This window comes from Balaenoptera borealis (genome assembly GCF_965194805.1).
Source record: "Balaenoptera borealis genome assembly, chromosome: 6".
Taxonomy (NCBI): Eukaryota; Metazoa; Chordata; class Mammalia; order Artiodactyla; family Balaenopteridae; genus Balaenoptera; species Balaenoptera borealis.
Window position 1 is genome coordinate 390,354 of NC_138863.1, and position 26,185 is coordinate 416,538.

Below are 26,185 nucleotides of genomic sequence, written 5' to 3' on the forward strand. Positions count from 1 at the left end.
TTTGCATCGCCAGGGAGACCAGGTGGCATCTCGGGTGTGACCCCCGAGGGGGACACACGTCACCTGGGCAGTGGTCCAGCTGGGAACACGTCACCTGAATCTAATCACAGGAAAACAGCCGACAAACGCAGACGAGGAACTTTCTATTACAAAGGGGCTGTGTTCTTCAACACCGTCTTCATAAAAGAAAAAAGAATGTTCCAGATTAAAGGCGACTGCAGCATGACAGCCTGGTTGCAGACGGGATCCGGTCCTGCAGGGAGACCACTGGCCAGCTGACAGGAGTGGGGCCGGACCCGTGTGCCAGGTGTGGAGAGCCCGTGGCCTCAGCGGTGACCGACCGTGGTCACGACACGGAACATACTCTGCTCTCGGGAAACGCACACTGAAGTCCCCGGGGGAGAGGCCCCGACGCGTGCAGCTCACTCCCCAAGGCTTCAGAGAAAACTGTGTGCGTCTGGGCGGCAGGGATGAGAACACACGCCAGCGGGAGGTGCAGATGGTGACAGCTGAACCTGGGGGACAGCTGCGTGGGGTCTCCGTGTGCTACTCTCATTCTCACGGCTTTTTGGGACGTTTGAAAGCGTTTCCAGATGAAAGTCTTTACAAGAGGAGGCTCTGAAGTGCTGCTGGCTGGCAGCTCCCAGGGCGGCAGCGGGGCCCGACGTCAGAACCCCGCTCTGAGGCGCCTCATCTCCACCTTCCGAGGGGAGGGAGGCGCCTCGGTTTCCTTTTCCATTCTTTGTTCTTACTGATGCAAGGTTAACAAAAATTCCTTCACTGTCATGCCGGTGGGGATTTTGAGGGAGTGGAAATGAATTCAATCTGCCGCCTTTCATTTCAAGTCGCTAACCTCATGCTTTTACAGTTTCTCCTGGTCATAAATTATTTGTCCTTTTCTGGAAAAATGACAACGGCTTGATTCTGAGGGATGTGATTTCCCCCTCTGTGCCAGGTAGGAACCGCCATCAAAGGGAGCGGGTGTGGGAGACGCTGGACGCCACTCAAAGGGCCTGGATTTTAGGTGGAATGTAACAGAACTGACATTCTAAATGCAAAATTAAATTTTTTTCCGACGGGAAATTGAAATTTGCTGGCTAAGTTGAGAAAGGAAAAGCAGAAGAAACGAAGTGTCCTTGATTAGGGAGGCCTGGATCAGACCAGCCGTTTCAGGCGCCGGCAGCGAAGACGGGCCACAGAGGAGGAGCCGCAAAGCCAGCCCCCGGACGCCAAGAGCGCCACCGCCAACCCCGGGCACCACGTTCCACCGGAGGCGCCCGGCTTCACGGGCCGGGAGCAGGCAGCTCCTGGAGGGGAGGCGGGAGCACCCGGCAAGGCGAGGGCTCCGGAGCTGCAGGCCGGCGCCCTGGCAGCTGTTTCCGGGCGTGTCACACCCCACGGCCCGGCACACGGACATTCACCACAAACACAACTCAGTGGCCATTTATGTAACACTCACCCATCCGAACGCCGCTACCGCACACATCGCCGGGACCCCAAGCACCGCCCTCGGAGGGTCCCCAGGCTGCTCTGTCTTGTGCTTTAAACGGTGACTGTGACCCGTGGCGGAGACCCCACAGGGCAGCCAGAGCCCGGGCTTGAGGTTCCAGGGGGCGACCTTCTGTCAACATTAGGACAGTGGGACGTGACTGAGCGCCCCGGGGGCCGTGGGCCCCGTGACAGTGAGTCCAGGACAAGAAGACGACTTCTCTAACGGGTGAGAGGTCGGATCGGAGGGTCCGCAAAGCTCTTCCTCCAAGTCTAAGACGGATTCAGCAACAAAGACTTCCCAGCGCACGTAAAACAACCCCGCGAAGCCACAGCACAGCCGCCCTCCTACCTGGAAGACGAGGACGCCCATGTGGGAAACGGCCAGGTTGATCTTGGTCCCCTCCCTGTCAGAAGCCGTGTGAAACCTGATGCCGTACATTTCCAGCTTCCGGGCAATTTCCAGCACCTGGAAATCCGACTCGGCAGGCGTCTGGCCCCTGTAATAAAAGACAGCATGATCACAGCACTTCTGAAAGAGTCGAAACACAGGACAGAAGCGACCAGGAAAACAGACCACAGAAACAAACCAACAAAGGAGGCTCTGTTCTTCAGAGGGTCGGTCACTCACTGTATGTTTATGTTCCCACATCAAACAAAACACCGCACACAGGCCACGGAAACTGCCCGCTTGCTTCTGTTCTGTAATCCGTTTCCTAGTGGGTCGAATGTTTTCTTTGCACTCATTAGATGTTCAGCCTTATAATTTTATCTTAACACAAAGTAACGTGCAAACATTACGTGCAGAGACAAATAGTAAATAAAGGAAATACCACAGATAACTCTAGTATCTCATTAAACCCATTTCAAAACTTTAAAAAACTATTTTCAAAAAGTACAATTCTAACCATTAGAATACACTTTTATAAAAATGAAATTATCAAAATGAATAAAAATATAATCACCAAAACAACTGGTTTTATTGACGCCTCGCACGCGGCCCACATGGCGCCGAGCAGCTCCAAGGCGGGATGCTCAGGTAAGTCCCAAACCCTCCATGTGGGATTTTCCATTAACAACTCTTTTTTCTTCTTACTTCTGATTGCCTGAGTTTTTGGATCTTTAAGGAATAACACAACTGTTTGCGTTATGCCATTCTTGTGATTTCCATTCTTTGACTAAAATGTCTGTTCTTTGAAGTTGATATAGACATCTATTAACTTATGTTTTAATAAATCACCTTCAACAAGATGATGATTCCATTGTATATCCACCACATCTTCTTTACCCATTCATCTATTGATGGGCACTGCTTCTGCATCTAGGCTATTGTAAATTATGCTGCTATGAACACTGGGGTGCATATATCTTTTCGAGTTAGTGTTTCTCTTTTCTTTGGGTAAATACCCAGGAGTGGAGTTGCTGGATCATATGGTAGCTCTATTTTTAATTTTTATTTATTTATTTAAAAAAAAATTTTTTTAATTGGAGTAGAGTTGATTTACAATGTTGTGTTAGTTTCAGGTGTAGAGCAAAGTGAATCTAATACATCCACTCTTTTTTCGATCCTTTTCCCATATAGGCCATTACAGAGTACTGAGTCTATTTTTAAATTTTTGGGGAACCTCCATACTATTTTCCATAGTGGCTGCGGCAATTTTCATTCCCACCAACAGTGCACGAGGATTCCCTTTTCTCCACATCCTTGCCAACACTTACTTCTTGTCTTTTTTTTTTTTTTAATATTTATTTATTTATTTATTATTTATTTATTTTGGCTGCTCTGGGTCTTAGTTGCAGCAACGCAGGATCTTTGCTGCGGCGTGCGGGCTCTTAGTTGTGGCATGCGGATCTAGTTCCCCGACCAGGGATTGAACCTGGGCCCCCTGCACTGGGAGCACAGACCTCTGGACCACTAGGGAAGTCCCCTCTTGTCTTTTTTTTCTATCGAAGTACAGTTGATGTCCAATGTTATACAAGCTACAGGTGTGCAATATAATGATTCACAATTTTTAAAGGTTATATACTCCGTTTATAGTTATTATAAAATATTGGCTATATTACCTACGTGTACAGTACATCCTCGTAGCTTATCTATTTTATACTTAGTAGTCTGTACCTCTTAATCCCCTACCCCTATCTCACCCCTCCCGCTTCCCTCTCCCCATGAGAAACCAGTAGTTTGTTCTCTATATCTGAGTCTGTTTCTTTTTTGTTATACTCACTAATTTGTTGTAGCTTTAGATTCCACACATAAGTGAAATCATACAGTATTTCTCATTCTCTGTCTGACTTATTTCACTTACACAATGCCCTCCAGGTCCACAGAGGCTGCTGCAAATGGCAAAGTTTCTGTCTTTTTTACGGCTGAGTAGTGTTCCATTGTACAATACGTACCACGTCTTCTTTACTCATTCGTCTGCTGAGTTATTGCTTGTCTTTTTGATGACAGCCATTCTGACAGGTGTGAGGTGGTATCTCATTGTGGTTTTGATGTGCCCTTCCCTGATAATTAGTGATGTTGAGCATCTTTTCATGTGTCTGTTGGCCATCTGTCTGTCTTCTTTAGAAACATGTCTCTTCAGGTCCTCTGCCCAGTTTTTAATCAAGTGGTTTGCCTTTTTCATGTTGAGTTGTATGAGTTCTTTGTATATTTTTGCAGACATATAATTTGCAAATATCTTCTATTCAGTAGGTGGCCATTTGTTTTGTTGATGGTTTCCTTTGCTGCACAAAAGTTTTTGGTTTTATAAGGTCCCATTTGTTTATTTTTGCTTTTGTTTCCCTTGCCTAAGCAGACAGATCCAAACAAAAATACAGTTGACCCTGAACAACTCGGGGGTTAGGGGCACCGACCCTCTGCACGTAAGTTACAGCCAGCCCTCTGTACCCGAGGTTCTGCATCTGAGAATTCAACCCGCCTCAGACCGTGTAGTATGCAGCATATACTAGGGAAAACAGTCCGTGTATAAGGGGACTCACCCAGTTCACACCCAGGCTGTTCAACGGTCAACTGTATTGCTAAGACCCGTGTCAAAGAATATACTGCCTGCTTTCTTCTAGGAGTTTTATGGTTTCAGGTCTTACGTGTAAGTCATCTTTTAAAAATATTTATTTATTATGTTACTTATTCGGTTGCACCAGGTCTTAGTTGCGGCAGGCAGGCCCCTTAGTTGTGGCTCACGAACTCTTAGTTGTGGCACGCATGTGGGATCTAGTTCCCTGAGCAGGTATCGAACCTGGGCCCCCTGCATTGCGACCGTGGAGTCTTACCCACTGTGCCACCAGGGAAGTCCCCTTACATGTAAGTCTTTAATCCATTTTGAGTTTATTTTTTGTATATGGTATGAAAAAGGGGTCCAGTTTGATTCCTTTGTGTGTGGCTGTCCAGTTTCCCAATGCTGTTTATTCAAGAGGTTGTCTTTTCCCCATTGTAGAGTCTTGTCTCTTTTATCACATACCCACAGGTGTGTGGGTTCATTTCTGGGCTCTCTGTCCTGTTCCACTGATCTGTGTGTCTGTTTTTATGCCACTGCCTTCCCGTTTTGATGGCTGTAGCTGTGTAGTTGTTTGAAATCAGGGAGTGATACCTCCAGCTTTGTTCTTCTTTCTCAAGATTATTTTGGCTATTTGGGGTCTTTCGTGTTTCCATACAGACTTTAGAGACATCCGCAACACTTACAAACACGTGCACACGAACACACAACGTGCAGGCGCGGAGCCACCTCTCAGGTCTGGTGCTTCACTCCCCTCAAGGCAGGTTCTCGGTGTAGCTGAGCAGAGATCGGTCACCGTCCCGCCAGCCTCCCCATGCCTGGGGGGGTCATGTCATGAACCCCCACCCACCGGGTCTGGCGGTGAGCTGCTCCCACGGGGCCGTGGACCCCACCCTGAAGCACTCTTCCCCGGGGTCCGCAGCCCCAGGCTGTCTTCCTTCCTCTGGCTGCTCACGGCCCTGTCCTGACGGCCTCCTTCTCACGGCCTCTGGGGCCTCTCCCGACCCCATCCTCCAGGGCCGCGTCCTGGCCCCGCTCTGCCTCACCCCTTCCCCAGCCCGTCTCACCCTGCACAGTGCGCTTCGGCTCCACCCCTGCCCCGGGCGCTGCTGCCCAGGTGGGGCGCTTCACACCGCGGCCACCCCACCCTCCATGGGTGCCGGCTGCGGCCCTGTGTGTCCTGGCAGGAAGGGGACCCTGCCCCCAACTCTAGGAACAAATCCCACACAGGTGACCGTCCCCTTTGGGACAGACGGGGGACTCCCTCAGGCTGGCACGGGGAGGGGGCCCTCTGCTCGGCTGGTCCTCAGGGTCTGGGTGTGACACGGGGCGCGGTGCACTCCCCTGCCACCAGCCAGAACCAAGGCAGCCTCGAAAGAGGCCGCACCCAGAGGGTCTAGGAAGCGGGGCCAGAGCCCCAAGGGCCAGGTGCGCGCTGAGGCCGCGGCTGGGAAAGGGCGGCCCTGTGTGCACAGCTCGGACGCCCAGCGGTGCCCCAAACCACCACGCCCAAGACGGAGCTCAGGCCTTGGCTCCGTTTCACCACGTGACGAAGGGGGGCCCACAGCCCAGGGCACGCGCGGCACCAAAGGGTCACGTGCAGCCTCCCGCCAGCAGCTGGGGCTGTTACTGGTTCCTAGAACCTTGGGTGCCACGCCCCCCACCCCCAGGCTGTTGCCTCTGCCAGCATCCTCCCCGCAGAGTGGGCTCTGCCTGGCACTCCAGCCCACGTGCCACAAGTGACACATCTGTACAGACAGTGCCACCCCGAGCCAGGCACACAAAGGCCCGCCGGTGGCTCTGAGCGGTAAAGGCATGGAAACGCGCGCGGCCTCACAGGGAAGGGCCTCCTCCAGGCTTGGAGCCTGCGTCTGCGTTGCCCAACCCCCGCCCTGCACGCGACGTCAGTGCGCTTACCTCTCGACAGGCTCCCCCCCCAAGGGGGCCCAGTCCTCCAGGACCCCTCCCCATCGAGCTCTCCCTCTGGTGAACTCAAGCTCACAACCCCCGGGCCCGGGGCCGCCAGCCCTTCTCACGGCGCCCCCACCTCTCTTCCCCTCCTCCTCCGGGTCGCCCTCACCTCGTCCCAGCATCAAGCCTTAGGGAAGCCAGGCAGCACGGCTGCAGCAGGAACCATCCCGCCCGACACCTGAGGGCTGGGCGCGGCCAGTGCGGGACCCCGTCCACCGCCCCCTACTTAAGGAGGGACGCCAGCACCGCCCGGGGCCCGGGCACCCTCCCAGCCTGTCCCGAAGCGGCCTGTGGACGGAGTCCCGCCCGGCCAGCCAACTGCCCCGACGTCCGGCGTTGCCGACTCACACGTGCTCCCGGTGGAGCTCCAGGATCCGCTCCAGGGCCCGCTCCTGGCCCGGCAGGTACTCGTGGGCCCGCAGATGCTCCCGGTCCAGCGCCTCTTCGTAATCTCCTATTTCCGCTGAGACGAGAAAGTAACATGTGGTCTTTTTCATGTTTACATGAAGAAAAATACAAGTGTTTGTGCATGCAAATGCGTAAGTTAAAAGCAGAAAAAAATTATCCTAAATCTGTAGTAAAAAAGTATATCCCTTAAATAAACAAAATGTTGCATTTTATTTTTCCAAATATTTTATGCCGTTAAAGGCAAACATAAAGGCAGGCGAAGAGAATTTTTTCTGAGTGTTGAAGAGGAAAGACGCTGGTGAGCGGCCCCAGGGAGGGAAACTCCGAGCTGCCGCTTTACCCTGTTGCTGCGTTGTAAACGTTTTCTCTGTAAGTTGTCTCAAGACTACTGTGACCAGGATAAGGTCCTTTATTTTGTTTCAAGATAGTGTATTTTAAATTGTTTCTTCCTTCAGGCCCTCTTAAATTCTTGAGGAACAATGAATGTTTCTTTCTAATTTCATGTATTTTAAGGCCACACATATTTTCAAAATAGTAGTTAAAGCCCAATAATTTTAAGCAACATACTTTGAGACAGTCTCAAATCACAGAAAAGCTGCACGCACAGGATCACACCTTGGTACGCGTTTTCTACAAAACAGGACATTCTCACGCATAACCCCGGCACCGCCACCCAGGTAAGGACAAGACCACCATCTGCTGCTGCAACCGAGCCTCAGAACCCGTTCACGCTTCAGCAGCCGCCTAACTTCAGAGCAAAAGACCCGCTCAGAATCCTACACGGCATCTGGCTGTCGTGGCTCCCCACCGTCCTTCCATCTAAGCAGCACACGTCCGAGGTGGAACCGACAGGCAGACAAGTTCTTCTAAGATAACTCGGCTGCGCACAGAGCCCTCAGCAAGAGGCACTACCGAAGGCCGTCTGCACCGAAAAGCCACCTGCCGCCTGAGAGGACCTCAGGACAAATCACAGATAACTAAGCCTCTTCCACACTTGTGCTTATGGGCGTGAACGGGTCCCATTGCGCAGGACGGCAAACCTCTGGTAAAATCTGCTATTTGGAGAAAGTGTGTCAGGGGAAGGACCAAGTAAACTGCACATTAACCCATTAACTTAGAAGTTCCTAAAATTCTGGAATCTCTCTACATCATACTTCCTGAGTTCAAATTTCAGAAGTATTGGTTCTATGCCAGGAAGATGCGGTCCAGCCCCTAGTCCAGAGGCCAGGTGGGGATTTCCTTCTTTCTGTCCCGCGGGGGGAGGGGGCTGGAGAGCCCGGGGGGAAGCGCGCACCTGCCCTCCAGACCCTCCTCTTACGCTTCTCCCAGTTCGTGCCTGAAGTCACCAGGGTGCTCCACACGCTCAAACCACCTCTCGCTCTGAGATACTGAAGGGCTTCCTTTGTCCTTCGGGGACTGATGCCTGACTTGTCACGGGGGCTGTGACGCTCTCCCCAGAGTCGGGGTGCTGCCTGGCCCCCCCACTGGAGGTCCGAGGGCCACGTGAGACCTGCGGGGAGGATGCGTGGCCCGTCTCCCCTCTCAGGTGGGAAGTTAACCCTCAGCTCTGCAGAAAAACCTGCAAACTGAACCGCCCGTCCTCTGCTGGTGCCCCACCCGGGGCAGGTGAGTCAGCCACAGGCGCAGCCGTCCCGTGTGAGCGCGGGGCCAGGCGGACACTCACCCTGCAGGAGGTGGGACGCCAGGAGGGCAGCCGTGGTGTCCGTGCAGGTCAGACGCTCCTCCAGAAGATCTCTCTTAAGTTGCAGGGCAAACAAGTATCTAGGAGGGAGTTCCAAGCAAAGAGATCAGGTCCAGCGCTTCTGAACACACTTCCCACGTCTGTCTCAGGAGGACACACAACCCCAGGCCACACCAGAGCAGGCGGCGAGCGAGGGCGGTCACAGGGGGCCCGGCACCACAGAGCTCAGCGCGTCCACATGGCGGGTGGCCCACACGCCGGGCACACCGTAGCCCAGGGCACCAGAGCACCTGGAGCCACACCTTCAAGGGGGAAGCTCACAAATTCGTGCCACTTCTGTTACACACACAAAACTGCACTCGCGCTTCTGTGTGAAGTAGCAGAAATAGCCAATGAAGACAAAGCTTCAAAGCTATGAAGCTTTAAGGCAAACTGATAACGTTTGGTCTTGGCTAGAATCTGAGAAACAGGGTTCTTGAATTAACTGGTGAGAATGTAACAGAGAAGGTGATTGAAACTACTTACATATCCATTCATTCCACGAGCAAATAATCCCCGAGCACACATGTGCTCCAGGTGCTGTCCTGGGAGCTGGAACTAGGACGGGGTGCAAGACAGACTCCCGCCCTCGTGGGGCCCCACGCCAGCGTGAGCCGTCCGGTTTACTGTGCTCCCGTGAACTTGAACTTGAAATGGACGCACCCTTGGCCTGAAGCAATCCCACCCCTATGAACTCTTCTACAGAAACACTTCCAGGGTTCACAAAGACATGTGGACAAGGGTATTTATCCGCAGCATTATACCAGAGAAAAACTGGAAACGATCTAAATTTGCACTAACACGAGACTGGCTAAATAAATGAGGTCACAGCCACACACGCTAATACGGAAAGACATCCATGGCATGCCGTGGATATGCGGGGAAAAAGAACCTCAACCTGCAGTTCTCTATGCAGAGTCTGATACTGTTTTGCAAAATAATGACTTAAAGCCCCACGTCCACCGGCATACTGCTGTGAATTCATCTGGAAGACTCACGTCCAAGTGTTAATACTTCTGGGAAGGGTGGGTGGGCCGGGAGTGAAGAGGAACGCTGACTTTTTACTCTACATAACTTTAAAGTGTTTCTTCTTTTACCACAAACATGCAGTTTTTTTATAAATAAAAAAATGGCCTTCTGCATAAACCCGGCTTGGACCCAGGACACGGAATTAGGTTAACACTTCCTGTTAACACTTCCTCATCATTGTCTAGGAATATATGTTTAAAAGTGATTCTCTCAAAAGGGACTTTTTGGTAAATGTGAGGTATTTAATACACTATTAAGACAAGCTCTGCGTTCACTATAAAGGCGCTTCCTGCCATCCTGGGGTTCGGCTCCTCACCTGTGAAGATGGGAGGCTAGAGCCTCGTGGTCTCTACGTGTCCTCGCAGCCGAGTCTATGACTCTGTGATACAGAAGCGGTTGGCAAAGACCTTCTAAGCAGAGGATCTACGACTCTGAGGATCCAGGTATGAACCCACGTGTGGTCAGGAGGCTATTCTGTTACTTCTACGACCCTGAGGATCCAGGTATGAACCCACGTGTGGTCAGGAGGCTGTTCTGTTACTTCTACGACTCTGAGGATCCAGGTATGAACCCACGTGTGGTCAGGAGGCTATTCTGCTACTACTGCACCATCATCATAGCCCTCTCTTACCTAACTTCTGACTCCGGGTTTTGAGTTCATTTTTAGGTTTTTGCTTTATTCCTCATGATAAAATCAGTACATAAAACACAAGGAAAAAAACCACTTCCATAATCTTATTGCCCAGATGAAACAACTGCAAACATTTTCCTTCAAAGAATCAATCGTGAATTTAGAAGAGTAGCACGAAAGAAATCACCTAAAGTATTTCTGCTCCATATATTCAAAAGGACAGTCCCAATTAAGTGTATTTTGTTGATAAAAAAGGAAAGGAATGGGCGAAAGTCCTACCGACTTCACGCACAGGCATAGATCTATGCTCGTTTGGAGAATATCTGTTCAGCAGTACCCTCAAACGCCATTTTTAATTCTCAAATTTGTGCCATAACCTTTCTTCCAAACCCTATTTGCATTTGTGTCTGTGCAAGAGTGAAAATGAAAAACTATGACATCTTGGTTACAGCTTTGACACAGACACTAGGCTCGTTCTTTGAATAAACAACCCTGACCAGGTGCTTAGGTAAAGCACAGGTGCTGTTGGGGACACAGGTGAAGCAGGACCCTGCCCACGGCAGGGCTCTGGGTCAGTCAAGCTCTTTACCGTGTATATTCTTCTTGCAACTGACCAGGATCAGGTGGGAAAAATTTCACTGCTAGGCGAAGCACTGTATTCTTTGGCCCTATAAAAAGAAAAATTTTAAAGTCCACAAATAAGGTCATACTCTGTATTTGCTATCTTTCTGCATATTCTGGTGTGATTGAGCTAGTGCTTTCAAATGGACTGTTACAGCAAATCTTTTCAAATAAGAGGATGTTAAGAAATTTCCTCTGCGTGAAATTGTTAGTCCTAAGTACCAGTCACATATAGCAAAGAAAAAATTGAAAACTTTTGCTTTAAGTAGAGATTACTAAAAGAAACCCTAAAAACAAGCAGGAAACTGCACATTAAAATCTTAAAATGTATTCTTCTTTATATTTTAGGAACAAAAAAGTGATTAAAAAAATTAAGGTGTTTATACTATTAGTCATAGTAATAATTTTAAAAGCCTGGGAGTTCCCTGGTGGCCTAGTGGTTAGGACTCCGGGCTTTCACTGCCAGGGCCCCGGTATGATCCCTGGTCGGGGAAATGAGATCTCATAAGCCATGTGGCAAGGCCAAAAAAAAATTAATAATAATAAAAAGGCCATTATTTTTGAAATCCTTATATACTTTAGTGAAAGAAAAATGTTATCATTCACTATACTGAACTAGAACAACCTGATTACTGTAAAGAATAAGTGTAGGATATTAGCTTATCTGAGTATTTTAGCTTTATTGAAATTTTATAATAACACAGCCATGTGATTTCCACCACAAGAAAAGAGGAACTGTTTTGCTAAAATGCTATGGCAACCGAAACGGCCTTCGCTTATCAGTGAACAAAAGTTCCTTCCATACAACCTCTTCTCCTCAATTTAGTCCTAAAAAACTTACAGGTGAATTCAGATGACTAGAGATTTCACCCCGTATGTCTTTTCATAACTTAGAAACTGCACACTTATTTTTGCGTATTGGCGAAAAATGAAGGCAATACCGAGCAGCATATCCTATGTCTTCCAAATTCGAGGCAAGTAACTGAGAACTACCTGAGTTAAACGCCCCACCCTCCACGTCTTACAATTTAAAGCTAAACAGCAAAGTGACCTCCAAGGTCACCTGCTGCTGGTGTCACTTCGCTGCTGCCCAGAGTGGTGACGACCATGATCGTCTGAACGTGCCTTGAATTTGAACAGTCAAGGACAAAGCATCTTAAATGAGCAGAGTTTTAAAGAGTTAAGAAAAGGACTTACTTCGTACTTGTCTAACGATGGGTTTCATAGGTTCAAGCCAGATCTAAAGAGGATGTAAGAAAAGATATCAAATCCATTAAATTATTTCTCTATTTAATAAGAATGTTACAAAACACAAATGTTTATAATTAAGGGAGGTATTTAAGGCAGGAGTATTTTGGCCCTGCTGCTCTTAGACACACGTCGAATCCTGACATAACAGAGCACGCTGTGGGAGGCACAGGACAGGAGGCCGCGAACCGCCCCAAGTCACAGAGGCTGCTGTCGCCGTGCACAGGACGGGCACCCAGAGCTGCGTGTGCGCGTGCTGGGGCCGGTATCCGTTAAGACCAGGCAAATATCGGGCACCCGCTGCCTTTGTAAACAGCGAGCTGATGAGAGGGTTCCTGAGCGACACGGCTAGAAGGGGCTCTACGATGCTGACGTGCTTTTCCAACTAATGGGTTCATTTGGTTTCTTTAAAACAGTTCCACCCGTAAATATTAAAGTTCCACACTTTTACGGTTCACCTATCAAGTAAAATGAGGCATAACCAGTTCAGTAAAGCAGTTTGCTCAAAATCCACTCTTGAAATGATTATCACACACGATATACTCTAGTTGCTTTTATAACTTATGAAGAAAGGATTTCCTTGGCACATGTGCTAGTAGATTGAAAAAAATTAGGGGGGATGCCAATTCAGGCTTAGGTAGAAGGCAAATATATTCCCTACAGTTGTAAATAAAATAATAGCACAGCTTTGATGATAATAACGTGCCCTGCTTGTACCATTCCAGCAGGTCCTCAGCGGTCTCTGGCGCGGATGCACGGATGCGTCATCGTAAGCACCCGCAGCCCACCTAGAGCCTATTTCCAAAAACAGGTGAGAAGCACATACCCAGCAGGACTGGGCGTTTTGAAACTCCAAGCCGAAGTAGTCACATTCTATCAGATTCAAGCGCTTCCACACCTGGGTCAGTAACACCTGGCCATCGCATTTAGGCTGTGGTGAGACAGACGAGAAAAAACACGAGGAGGGTTACACGACTTCAGACAACAAAGATTTACGAACACTGCGGCATAAAGTCCCTTCCCACACGTAAGACTTTATTATATTTAACTTCTTGCTTCGCTCTCCCTTCTGACGAGGCACACAAACTGTCACGAAGCGAACAGATGAACCTGAGGCTCTTTGTGCTCAGAAACTGATGCCTAAATACAGCTAAAGACTCCTCGATTTTACATTCTCAGAGTGTGTGGAGTCACATTTCTTTGTAACTTTAAGGTTGTAGGAAGCATTTTTAGCCTCAGTACACATTTTATCAAACAGTTCTGACATTTACTAAAAAGGTGAGTCTCACGGTCCATGTTGCATGAGATCCCGTGGGTAACTTAGCGTCTGGCAGCCTTTCCCACAGGGAGGAGAGCATGAACTAGGCAACAAACCAGGTGGGGAGTCGGCCCTCCGCTCTGCTCACAAAGATAAATTCCAGGGGACTAAAGGCACAGGAGAATGTTTCCATACTCTCGGGCTGAGTACCGCCCCCTAAGCGGAGCATAAAGGAAAGATTGATAGATCCGATTAAGCAGAAATGGAAAATTTCTGAATAGAAAGACCCTGAACAAAGTTACAATCTAGAATCATGCTGAAAAAATTATAACTTATGTCTCACGCTGTTCTTATGAAGAAATACAAATGGCTTTAGGCATACAAAAAGGTACTCAAGGGACTTCCCTGGTGGTCCAGTGGGTAAGACTCCACACTCCCAATGCAGAGGGCCCCAGGTTTGATTCCTGGTCGGGGAACTAGATCCCACACGCATGCCGCAACTAAGAGCCCACAGGCCACAATTAAGAGTCCGCATACCGCAACTAAGAGTCTGCATGCCACAACTAAGACCCGGCGCAGCCTAAATAAATATTAAAAAAAAACAAAAACAAACAAACAAAAAACCCCAAAAGGTACTCAAGCCCTCTAGTAATAAAATAGATTAAAACAGTGAGGTGTCACTTTTCACCCATCAAAGAGGTTATGATGATGTCAAGAGTGCGTGGCGTGGCCATGGGAAGACAGCCACACACCTGCCGCGATACCGTGAAAACACCTTCCAGCCTGAAGTGTATACATGTACCTTTGCCACAGCAACTCCGCTTCTACTTCCTCCTACAGATAGTCCAAAACAGCTGCACAGAGCTAAACACCAAGGACAAACTAGCAAAGAACTGGCAAAATGAGTAATGGCATATCCCTCATTAAAAATTACGCATCCCTTAAAAAGAACACAGAAATTCTGTATGGACCATCACAGAATAAAGTCAAGACTACAGTTCAGTCAAGAAGAAAGGTTTCCACTTCTACACAGCATGATTCCCTTTCATAAAACACACCCTCTGTTAACACACAGCAGAAACAGGTCTGGAAGGCTGCGTGCCGTGTCTCTAAGGGACTGGACAGAGGTGGGGGACTGGGAAGAGGACTTTCACTTTCACCTCAATTATGAACTTGTCTTAGTCATTAATGTCTAAATTTTTCATCAGTAGACATGTTATTTTCACAATTAAAATATAACATACACAAGTGGGTGGGGAGGGAAACGTCCGCTATTTAACCACCAGCTCTTCTCTCCGTGGGCTCAGGAAGTGTTGAGGCTCCTGAAATGAGAACTGTTATTTGAAGGGATAAAAACCCGCCCTCCGTCCTAACAGGGAGGCTCGCAGAGAACCACAGAGCACAGCGAGCGCCTCGTCAGGACGGAAGGTGAGCTACCGCGTGATCTCACGCTGAAAATAAACACACTTAGTAGAGAACAGATACGCGGGTCTTGCTGGGCTCCGTTCCTATGACGTCGTCCCTAAGAGCACCCGGGAGAGCTCCCTGTGACAGAGTGGGTGCTGGGAGGCCGGGCGGTGCCCTGCAGGCCCCGTGTCACCGCAGGGACCGCCCACACCGGGGCCCCTCCGTGGTTAACCAGTCAGAAATCACGCATTTTGCTGCAACCCACCCCTGACCCCATGACCCCTGGGTGTCTGACCCCCCTAGAAGTCCTCTCGAAGCCACGTCACCCCTCCCCCAGGACGGGCCAGGACACCCCAGCCCCACCCCCAGCCCCCGCCCAGGGCTGGGCGCACCCCTCCCTGTCTGGTCGGCCTCCAGGGGGGCGTGTCCTCTGAGAACCCGCTAAGGTGCCCTTGACCTCTGTCAGCTCCCCCAACAGCCACATCACGTGACCCCCGGACACGGCAATGGTGGCACTGAGGCTGGTTCTCACCCGCCCTGGGCTGCCCACCCCGTCTGCGGCCGGACAGGAGGCGGCACAGCCTTACCCGGGCCCCACCCCCACCCCACCCCGGCTACCCGCCGGTCAGCCCTCCACCTGCAGTGAGCGCGGCCTGAGCTCTGCTCTGGGACCGGCCCAGTGGGACTACGGGCACCGACCACGGCACATGTGCAACACGAGGTCGCTCACGACACACTGCTGCCTGGCACCGCCCAACACCCAGGGCAGGGGCTGTAAATCGGGGCACAAAGCACATGAGTTACACACGTATTTGTATGTATATGCACATATGTACACACACAGTTATGGATACATGAAAACACATACATGTATGATGCACACAAGAATGGACACACATACCTAAACACATGCATGGATACACATACGGACACACACAAACACGTGTGGGGATATGCATATATAAATGCTCACGTATGATACACACATATACACAGACCTGAATGGACAACTATATATATTTAACTTCCTGAATTGAAATAAATTTTACTAAAGTAAAAAAGTTTTCCAAGTCAATTACTAGCCTATGTTCAGGTAACAAAAAGAATTTTGTATTCTCCGTGTGCCCTGAAATACATAATCAATTCCCACAAAAAACCATCAGAAACAGGTGTCTTCACAAACCATGAAGGCACAGACATTTCCAAAGTTATTTAAATTAATCCAAGGTGACACAGATGGCGGGGCGGGGGGGAGGGAATCCCTTAAATTTGTTTTATGGAAAAGAACCCCCAAACTCCAAACAAATCCACATATACACACACATCCCCCCCAACAGAAAGATTCCTACTTATGGATGTCAATGAAAATATCAGCAAACATAATCTGGCAAAAACAGAAAGGGTGACACATCATAACCAAGTAAAATTATTCAAAAGAGAGAGGATAATTCAATATACTATTAGGACATTTAACATTACATCTTTTCAACAGACCTGCAGAAAAATATTCTATGGTTATTCCCAGAATCTGAGATTCTGAGAAGGCAACTGATAAAATTCAATTCTTAATAAAATAGGAAGAGAGGCATGATTCCCTAACATCCAGCAAGACGGGGTTGCTGCCCCCAACCGCACATTCCATCACTAACTAAACGCCAGCACCAAAACAGGAAGGCACGGGAGGCAAAAAAACTGGAAAAGAGGAAGCAAGGTGTCATTACTTGCAGGTATGATACTGTACTTTGAAAATCCAAGAACATCAACTAGAAAACTATTATAAAAAAGATGAAATTCAAGTAGGTGATGGGGGAAAATTATTATACGGATATCAACAGCCTTTTCAGGATAGAGAGGAAGAAACAACCACATTTGTAACAGCAATGAAAAAACTGAAATATCTTGGAATAAACTTACAGTAAAAGAAAGCCTTACGGGGAAAATTTTAAAAACACTGCCAGGAGACTGAACAAGGGGCAGAAGTGGATGGCGCCACCTTCTTGGAGAGACACACCCGCGGAGCCGGCAAGCTTCCTTCCATTAATCCACAGACCCCATGCGGCCCTAATAAAAGTACCAAGAGGATTCTTTAAGGAACCTGAGAGGCTGATTCTACAGTTGATGTATTTTTTAAAATGCAAGAATGGTCAGGAAAATTCTGAAAAAGAAAATTAAGAGAGGATGAGCCTTAGCAGATAGTCAAACTGTTGAAAAACTACGGTAATTAAAACATTTGGTACTGGTGCACGCCCACACAGACAAATCAACGGAACAGAGCAGGAGGTGCAGAAATATACCCAAACACATAAAACAGGGGAGTGGCTGGTAACAGTGACATTTCAAATCAATCAGTGAGAGGAAAACAGATTATTCAATAAATATTATTAGGCATCCATCTGGAAAAAACTAGGCTGTACCCGTATCTGGCAAAATAATTTCAAGATGAATAAAATATCTAAACACGAAAACATCTACCCGTCAAAGTACTGCAGTGAGATAAATCTGTTTTGTACTCCACACGGGGAGAGGCTGTTTTCAGTTCACTCCAGCAGCTAAACGCCATCATAGGAGGCTTGAGAGACTGAACACAAAAATAAAAACCTCTGCACAGAAAGAAACACTGTAAAGTCAAAAGACTTCTTCAAAGACAAACAAGGGAAAAACTTTGATAGCTCATAGCACAGACAAAGGGTTAATTTCTTTAAAACATGCCAAACTGCAACTGAATAGAAAAATGGGCAAAAGAACAGGCTGTTCACAAAAACAGAAACCTAAATGACGTTTAAACACATAATTAGAGACATGCAAATCAAAACTACACTGAGATCCCATTTTTCGTCTATCAGATGGGCAGAACTCAGAGAGTCTGAAAGCGCCGTGTCAGGAAGCATAGCAAACAGCCACCCCCTGTGGGACCATGGGAGCAAACTGGGACCACCTCTGTGGAGCTCACGATGGAGCTACCTACCAAAATTTAAATGTCCACACCATGCTTTTAAAAACCCCACTTCTAAACAGTATTTCAGGGGATTCCTTGGCGGTCCAGTGCTTAGAACTCTGCGCTCTCACTGCCGAGGGCCCGGGTTCAATCCCTGGTGGGGGAACTAAGTTCCTGGAAGCCACGTGGCACGGCCAAAAAAAACAAAGTATTTCACAGGTGCAAAGCCGTGCATATAGAACAACATTTGTCACAACAACGCTTCTAATAGCAGACAATTAACCATACCCTAAATCTGCAGCACAGGACAGGCTGCTAAACTGCAGCAAATCCAGTGACACTCGAGGCGGGTAGACTAAGGCTGTTCTCTCTGCACTAAAGTGAAAAGACCGCCAAGGTAAACTGTTAGGATGAAAAATCTGGGTGCTGAACAACGCACACACCACCACTGCATGGGGGGATATAAATATAGATATAAATCTATAAATATGCACATATGTACTGTGTAAACGCACAGACTCTCTCTGAAGGGGCAGTTAACTAGGAACGGTTGTTGGTTCCAGAGAATTGAACCATGTGACTTAACCACAAAAGAATGTCTGAAAAATGGACCACCTGAAAATCAGAAACTTCTGTACATCAGAAGACACTGTTAAGACAGGAAAACGGGAAGTCACAAACTAGAAAATATGTGCAATACAAAAGTCCAACAAAGGTCATGAAGCCAATACATATTTAAAGATCTACAAATCATAAGGAAAAGGCAGACAGTCCAGTTAAACAAAAGTGGGCAGAAACACCTGAACAGGCACTTTCAAAAGAGCATTATCTAAATGGCCAATAAACAGTAAGAAAAGCTGCACAATATGACGTCAGGGAAACACATGCTCAACCAGACGCCCTCCAGGAAGCTAAGAATAAGAGGACGGGCAGTACTGACGCTGGCGAGAACGTGGGGCACCGCACGGAGGCCGCGCCCAGGCTGGCGGGGGAGTAGCTCTGCAGGTCCCCTGGGGAAAGCGGCGGCCAGACCTGCCCCACGGCCGCGCAGTCCAGTCCCGGGGTACGCTGAACAGAAGTGCGCGCTTACGTACAGCAAAACACACGTTTGAGAACGTTCACCACAGCTTCACTTACAGGCAAAAACTGACAAGAGCTGAAACGTCAAACTGGATGGATAAACGATATACGGTTTGTTGACACGATAGAATATGACCCAGTGATGGAAAAAAGAGACCACTGCTTCATGCAGCAATACTGGTTACTGATAAACGTCAGTGCACACACCATATGACTGTCTCTGGACCAAACTGAGTATCTGGCAAAACCATTTTATAGTCCTAAAGATCCAAACAGCAGCTATTTGGGGGCTGTAAGTGGCTGGCGGGGGCACAAGGGAGCCTGTGGTCCATCTCCACCAGGGGTGGAGGGCACGTGCACACATGTCAGCTCACCAAGCTGCACACGAAGGGCTGCACACCTCACTGTGCAAGTGACACCCTGGTACAAAAGTCACCACAAGGAAAATATGAGGTCAAACAGCCTTGGGAGTTCCTGAAAGCTGACCTTTCACCTTTTACATTAATCCTTCTAGAGTTGCTCTGAGGCGTCAGGACGCACAGGGCACGAGGCACCTGGATCCACCGCTGGACGGCCCTGCCTGGAAAGAGGTCCCAGCCTTTGGCCAAAATGCCTTTGCCTAAATCCTCCCCTGATCAATCTCCTGCAGACACGGTCCAGTTTGTCAAGGGCCCTTTCAGAAAGGTAATCCATCCAAAACAAAAGGATCAGGAGTGGGTGAGGTACCACGCAGGCCACACGCGAATTGGGAAAGCAAAGCAGGAGGGCAGAGCTGGGGGTCTCCGGCCGCTCCCGGCTGCCCTTGGGCCCTCTGTCCCTGCAGTGACACAAGACGCACGGTTCCCGGGCGTGTGAAGAATTTTAGGAAGATGCTGAGCGGTTATTTTCCAAACCCAAAGAGGACAAAACTAGAAGAAACAGTTTAATCGACATTTTAGATTTCAGCTAAAAATATAGAGAGGCATCGATGGTCAAGATGAAGAATTGTAAAAGAATCGGCGTGCTGCCCGATCAGCGCCAAAACGGCAGAGACAGTGACCTGACCAAGCTTGGTCACCCTCTGCCTGATGTGGACGAGAAACCAGGGATTTTCTTGAGATACCTTCCGGCTCCTTGGTTTCATCACAAGGAACAAGTTGCGTCACGCGGCCATAGGAGCACAGACCTGGAGTTGGAATCCCGGCTTTCCGCTTGGTGGCTATGCTGGTCCTGGGTTTTCCTCATTTGAAAAATAAATAATTCTTACCCTGAAAGGGTTTTCTGGGGATGTGACGAAACCAGTATGAACACTGCCCCACGGGACGCCCGGCACAAGCCGGGGCCGTTGTCTGCACATGCGCTGCTGTGTCGGCACTGCACAAAACATCTTCCAACTGTGCACAGAGAGAGCTCCCACCCCCGAGGACCGTCCGTCCAGGTCTTGTGTTTGTTCAGTCTCCTCCTGACCCGTGTCTGGGAAGAGGCACTCGCTTCATCTGCCCGGGGAGCGTGCTTCTCGCAGGCAGCCGGTGGTTCCTCCCTCCCGTCAACGCCTATGCAAACACGTGGACACGGACTATCTTTTCTACAGTGTAGTTTAAGAGTATTTCAACATGACTCGCCAAGATGATTTTCCACAGGTTCATTCCTCTTAATTTTTACAGAAGCATCTCGACTAGGACTTAGCTAGTGAAATACGGCAGCTCTGTCCTGCGTCCCTTGTATCTGTCACATGTCCATCTCTGCCTTCTCACGTCTTCCACGCTCAGAGTTTACCTTCTGTTCCTAAAAATACAGACACTGACCATCAGTCGGACTGCAGTCCGCACGGTCTGTGCCCACAGGGGCGGATGGTCAGAGGGAACGAGGCTGCCTGACCACCATGGAGGGCGTCTGAGCACCGGCAGCCCCAACAGACGCAATGGAGAGACCGACGTCACAGCCCAAACCAGGGCGGGGCTTCAAACACCAGGCTGGAGGAGACCCGGCATTAATAACATAACCAAAGTACAAAATACAGGTTACAAACGTTTTGTTCAGTGTTTCCATTTTTCCAGTTGGTCACAACGGCAGAGCTCTTCTCCAAGCTAGGACATAAAGCATATTGTTAAAAATCTACATAGACAAAAGTACCATTAAAAATTTTGTCTGGATGGAAATGGGTTACAGAAGCTTAGCTAACAATGTACTTCTTTATTCTTTGTCTTAGCAGTGTGGGAAAATCCTTCTTGAAAACGCTTGACTTTGTCCTTCAACTTGTTTGTTCCATGTGCCCGTTTGCAGCTCATCTGCCAAACGACAGCTCCCCTGTCTCTGCTCCTGTACTGAAACTCACATCTCCACCATTAGCTTCAGGACTTAAGATTCTTCTTGTCTAATAATTAGATCAACCCCAAACTTCCTTTTATAATGTTACACTGTGCAATGAAGATAATCTTGCGAGCTCAGAGGAAACTGTAGCCACATTCATTCTAGACACTCTGAAAGGTCACCCGCGTTTCTGACGGGCATTTCCCCCTCACTCTGGCTCACGCTCAAGTCTGAGATTCTCGCATATTCCTCAAATGCTGTATAACCAGAGATCCACTCCCTCCTGCGCTGAAGGCCACAGGAGTTGTGTGAAGGTGGAGGACGTGAAGACATCATTGCTACGTCTGCGTATCAGGCAGGGGACCCAGCGTCCTCAGACAGAGATCACCTTGACCACGGGACGTGGGCACCAAATGAGCTCACACATCCGTAGATCCACTGGTGCCCCAGCTCCTCTTACAATAGCTTCTCCGAAACTACTCGAGCAAACAGGACAGCTTAAATCCCCAAGTAAGAACCTGTTAGTACGGGTGAGCTAGTTATCCCTTTATTGCCCCTCTGCTCCAAGCCCACCCTTCTTTGTGGCTTTGTGACCCTGGAACAGGACCTGCAGACATTTCTCTCTGACCAGCTGGAGACAGCACAGGAAGAGAGGGCCTCTCTCGCTGCTTCTGGGCTCTGGGCTCACAGCTGCTGGCCCGCGCAGGAGGCCCAGCAGCGACTCTCCCTCAAGCTCCGGTCCCGCCGCTGGGCAGCTCCTGCCCACAGCCTGCTCCCGGGGCCGTTGGTCTGAGCCGTGGGCTTGGGGGCGGCGGCAGCTGACTGCACTTCCTGCTCCGCATCCCGCGGGGCACCCTCCCCGCTTCGGAGTTACTGTCTGTGACCAGTTAACAACTGTTGCATTTCCCAGTTCACAGGGCAGGTGTATTCTGTCTCCTGACCCGGACCCTGGATAACGCGGCTCGCAGACCCTGGACGACGCCCACGGCGTGCACGGCCTAGGCAGGAGAGGGCTCCAGAACTGGGGGAAAAGCCCAATCCACAGCAAGCCTCCTGCAGCTCGTCCAAACGCACACGGTTAGCACAACAGCCGTGACGTGACGGCGGCAGAAGCTCGTGGCCAGATGAGGCTTACACGCGGAACGGTGAGCCTCAGACAGAGGGTCACGCAGACGTCTGTCCTGCAGGGTGCTCTCACCAGCGGGGGAGGGGGCGACGGCAGAGAAGCAGAATCGGTGGAGAGCATCTTCACAAGACCCTGTGGAGTGGGGAGGGGCTGAGGTGTGAGCACAGAAGGAGAGAGACGGGAACCTCCCCCCCCCCCAGCTCGGGGAAGGACCACCCATCTCCTCCCACCAGAGCGAGGGCGCTGGTGACCTGGCTGACCCGGGTGCACGAGGCCGCACGTCCCCACCGCATCCTTACGTAGCTTACGTCCCACGGCGGCAGCCAAGGAAGCAACCTGCTACTTTAGGTTTGGAAGTTGGGCGATCAACCCACTACTATTTTTATTCCTTGTCTTTAACGCAGCATCAGGGAAAAATAAAACGGAGGGTGTGTCTTGGCGGTGAATCTCCTGGAGCAGCCAGTCTCTCGGGTGATTCCCTTCTTTCGTCCTCGTCAACAGAAGGGTCCGGTTGGCTTGCCGGCCCTGACGTGTGTGCACCTGTGGAGACTGCCTGCTCCCCAGCCAGGGCCCTGCAGAGGGGAGCCTGCCTACAAAATCAAACTGCGCCTTTAAAAAGGTCACTGGAACCGATACCAAGCAGTCTGAACCTTCATCTGCAAAAATACACAGACAACCAGGAATGAGCAGAGGCTTAACACCAAACTCCTGAAACAGAGGCGTCGACCTGGAAAGCAGACAGATGAATTCCCGATGGACGGAGCGGATGTGGTAACCAAAACCGAAACGACGTCATTAAAAAAAAACACGAAGATCCTCAGAAAGGCCAATGGAACAGGTCAATGTATTCATAAAATGAGAAGATTTCGAAGAAAGGAAAATCAGCAACTAAAGACTAAAAGGAGGAAATAAAAAGATAACTCCAGAAATTAAAGGTCAACAGGAGGCCTGAACTGAACGGGTAAGACGTGCACCTGCACGGGTGTGGACGGTAAATGGAGGCATTCCTCTCGAGATGGAGTAATGAAAGCAGCGTTCAGACTCAGGAACGTGAATCGGGAGCCACAAACGTGTCTAAGAGGAATCCCAGGAGGGGGCGACACAGGAGGGGAGGGGCTGGGGGAAGGGGTGCTCAGTGACTCTTCTGAGGACGCGGTGTAGACTGTCACTTCCTCAATCTCTTGCTGGAATCACTGAAAATCAAGAAAGAAGATAAGAAACAAAAATGTAAAGTCCATTTCCAGCAAAACTAGGAAACTGCTAAACCCTGACTCACAGCTGGGTGGGAGGAGCGCCAGCAGCAGAGCCAGCCCGAGGGCGTGGGGGGCTGTGGGAAGACGCCAGGGAACAGGTTTCAGCAGAAAGCCTCACAGAGCACTAAGCCACGCGATGGGCACAGCTTGGGGGGTGAAACCTACACCCCTTGTTTGCAAAAAGGAGGGGAAGAGGCGGCGGTGGCAGAATCCAAACCCGGCCCGTCTGGCTTGGAGATGCACAGGAGGCGGAGCCAGATGAGGCACACGCAGGACAGGGTGAAAGACCGCCCTGCAAAGAGCCAGGCCAGCTGCTGCTTTCGGCTGACTGAAAATGAGGGGTGAACTGAGTCACCCCCAAGCCTTAGGTCTTACATAAATGCCAAATGTCCACGACTCTACAACCAGTCACTCATACAAGACCCCCTTAAAATAGCTAATCCATGAACAGCTGAACTGCTTCAAAGATGGGTGACCAAAATAGAACGATCCTGCAAATATTCAAACACATTCAAGATAAAAGGAGGGAAAAAAAAACAGAAAAAAAAAGTCAGATGAACACTTAGCAGAAAAATGCTGCCTCTTAGCAGATGAAACTGCGGCCAAAATTTCATCATGAAGTTAGAAAACAGTTAATAAAGCAACTGCCTCTGTAATACAGGAGCACAAAGTAGAGAAACAGGAGCTCTGGAAAGAGAAGAGAAGAGAACAGCTATTCAAGGAAAAGGGACCACCTGGGAGTGAGTTCCCGGGTGCCTGCTTTCTGGCCATGTGACCCTGGGCAACAGTGTAAACTGGGTTACTTGTCTGTTATTATTGAGTTGTGAGAGTTGTTTTAAAAAATATATTCTAGGGAATTCCCTGGTGGCACAGTGGTTAAGAATCCGCCTGCCAATGCAGGGGACACGGGTTTGAGCCCTGGTCTGGGAAGATCCCACATGCCACGGAGCAATGAAGCCCATGTGCCACAACTACTGCCTGCACTCCAGGGCCCATGAGCCACAACTACTGAGCCCGCGTGCCACAACTACTGAAGCCCGTGCACCTAGAGCCCGTGTTCCGCAACAAGAGAAGCCACCGCAATGAGAAGCCCGCACACCGCAATGAAGAGTAGCCCCTGCTCGCCGCAACTAGAGAAAGCCCTCACGCAGCAAGAAAGACCCAACGCAGCCAAATAAATTTATATATAAAAAATATATATATATTTTTAGATAAAGTCCTTATCAGATGTATAATTGTAATTTTTTCTCATTCCTTTAACTTTCTTGGTAGTGTTATTTCTAGCACAAATTTTCTTTTTTATTTTTATTTTTTTTTCTTTCTTTTCTTTCTTTTTTAAATGAAATCCAATTTATCTATTTTTTTTGTCATGTGTGATTTTGGTGTCATATCTAAGAAACTACTGTCTAACCTGAGGCATGAAAATTTACTCTTAGGTTTTCTCCTAGAGTGTTATAGTTTTAACTCTGACATTTAGGTCATTGATCCATTTTGAGTTACTTTTTGTGCATGGTTTGAGGCCAGAGTCCGACTCCACGTAAGGATTTATTTCTGGACTCTCAGTTCTATTCCACTGACCTATACCGTCGCCTCTCGGTATCCAGGGGCACTGCCACAGGTAGGCAGATCCGCAGATGCTCAAGTGCCCTAGTGGTGCTCCATGTCTGCAGGTTATGTGTGTGTGGATTCACCCGTGGTCGGCTGAATGCGCGATGTGGAGCTTGCAGGCACGGAGGGCGGCCTGTGCCTCTGTCCTCCTGCTGGCTCACCACCACCTGGACCACGGCTGCGTGCTAGTCATCCTTGGAACGGGAACGCGTGACGCTCCCAACTTTCTTCTTCTTCAAGATTGTTTTTGGCTCTTCTAGGTCCCTTGAATCCCCATATACATGTTAAGATCACCTTGTCAGTTTCTGTAAAAAAGCCAGCTGGGATGTGACAGGGATCACAACAGATCTGTAGGTCAGTCGGGGAGCACGGCCATCTTAATAACAGCACGTCTGATGATCCAGAAGGTGGAATAGCTTTTCCGCTGCTTTACTTACATCTTCCTTCACTTCTTTCAGTAGTGTTACAGTTTTCAGTGCACAAGGTGTTTTTCTGTTTGTTTGTTTTAAAGTTACAGTTTCACTGGAGCTCATAATATGTGTCTGGAATTGAGTTGCGCTGTCTCTGGTGATGGTTAGGTCTGGGCCATCCCAAGCAGGGGTGGGAAGTGGAGGGATGAAATGCAAAGCAAAACTCCTGGGCTTCCACAGCTGAGCTCCATGTTTCCGTTCACTGCCCTTTGCTAGAAGCACGAGGAACAGTTGCAAATAAGCAGTTATGACATTTTGGTAAACACCATCCTAAAATGCCAGTGAAAAATATATATTCTCTAAACCAAATCTTTTCTTTTAATCTTTAGCTATTCATTGAAGGCAAAAAAAAAAAAAAAAAAAAAAATCTGTTTCTCCTGACATTTGATTCTGGCATTTAAAATTCATCTTTAAAGATCATGTTTTTCAGAAACACAGAGTGAGATTTATTGAATTTGTTTTTAGTAGCATGTAGGCATTTCCCCCCCTAATTAATGGAGCTTTTCAGAGAACATAAAATCTGGTTCTATCACAAATCAGTACTTCTAGTAGACAAATGTAAGAGATTCAATTATTTTAGGACTTTACATATATTATTGTGTTTAGTTTTTAGGAAAAAATGCAAT

General features: G+C 48.9%; 1 protein-coding gene across 6 annotated transcripts in view; it reads right to left on the reverse strand.

Moving 5' to 3' along the window:
* FARP2 (FERM, ARH/RhoGEF and pleckstrin domain protein 2) overlaps window positions 1–26,185 on the reverse strand; it is an 89,224-nt gene that overhangs the window by 37,639 nt on the left and 25,400 nt on the right. For 5 of the 6 annotated variants that reach the window (XM_082396032.1, XM_082396034.1, XM_082396035.1 and 2 more), the window contains 7 exons: window positions 12,960–13,064; window positions 12,083–12,125; window positions 10,854–10,932; window positions 8,548–8,645; window positions 6,804–6,918; window positions 2,079–2,204; window positions 1,841–1,988 (listed from right to left, as the gene is read on the reverse strand). In XM_082396032.1, the coding sequence (XP_082252158.1) occupies window positions 1,841–1,988; window positions 2,079–2,204; window positions 6,804–6,918; window positions 8,548–8,645; window positions 10,854–10,932; window positions 12,083–12,125; window positions 12,960–13,064 (714 nt within the window). The remainder of the gene's footprint in view (window positions 1–1,840; window positions 1,989–2,078; window positions 2,205–6,803; window positions 6,919–8,547; window positions 8,646–10,853; window positions 10,933–12,082; window positions 12,126–12,959; window positions 13,065–26,185) is intronic. The other variant, XM_082396033.1, reaches the window with a different exon arrangement.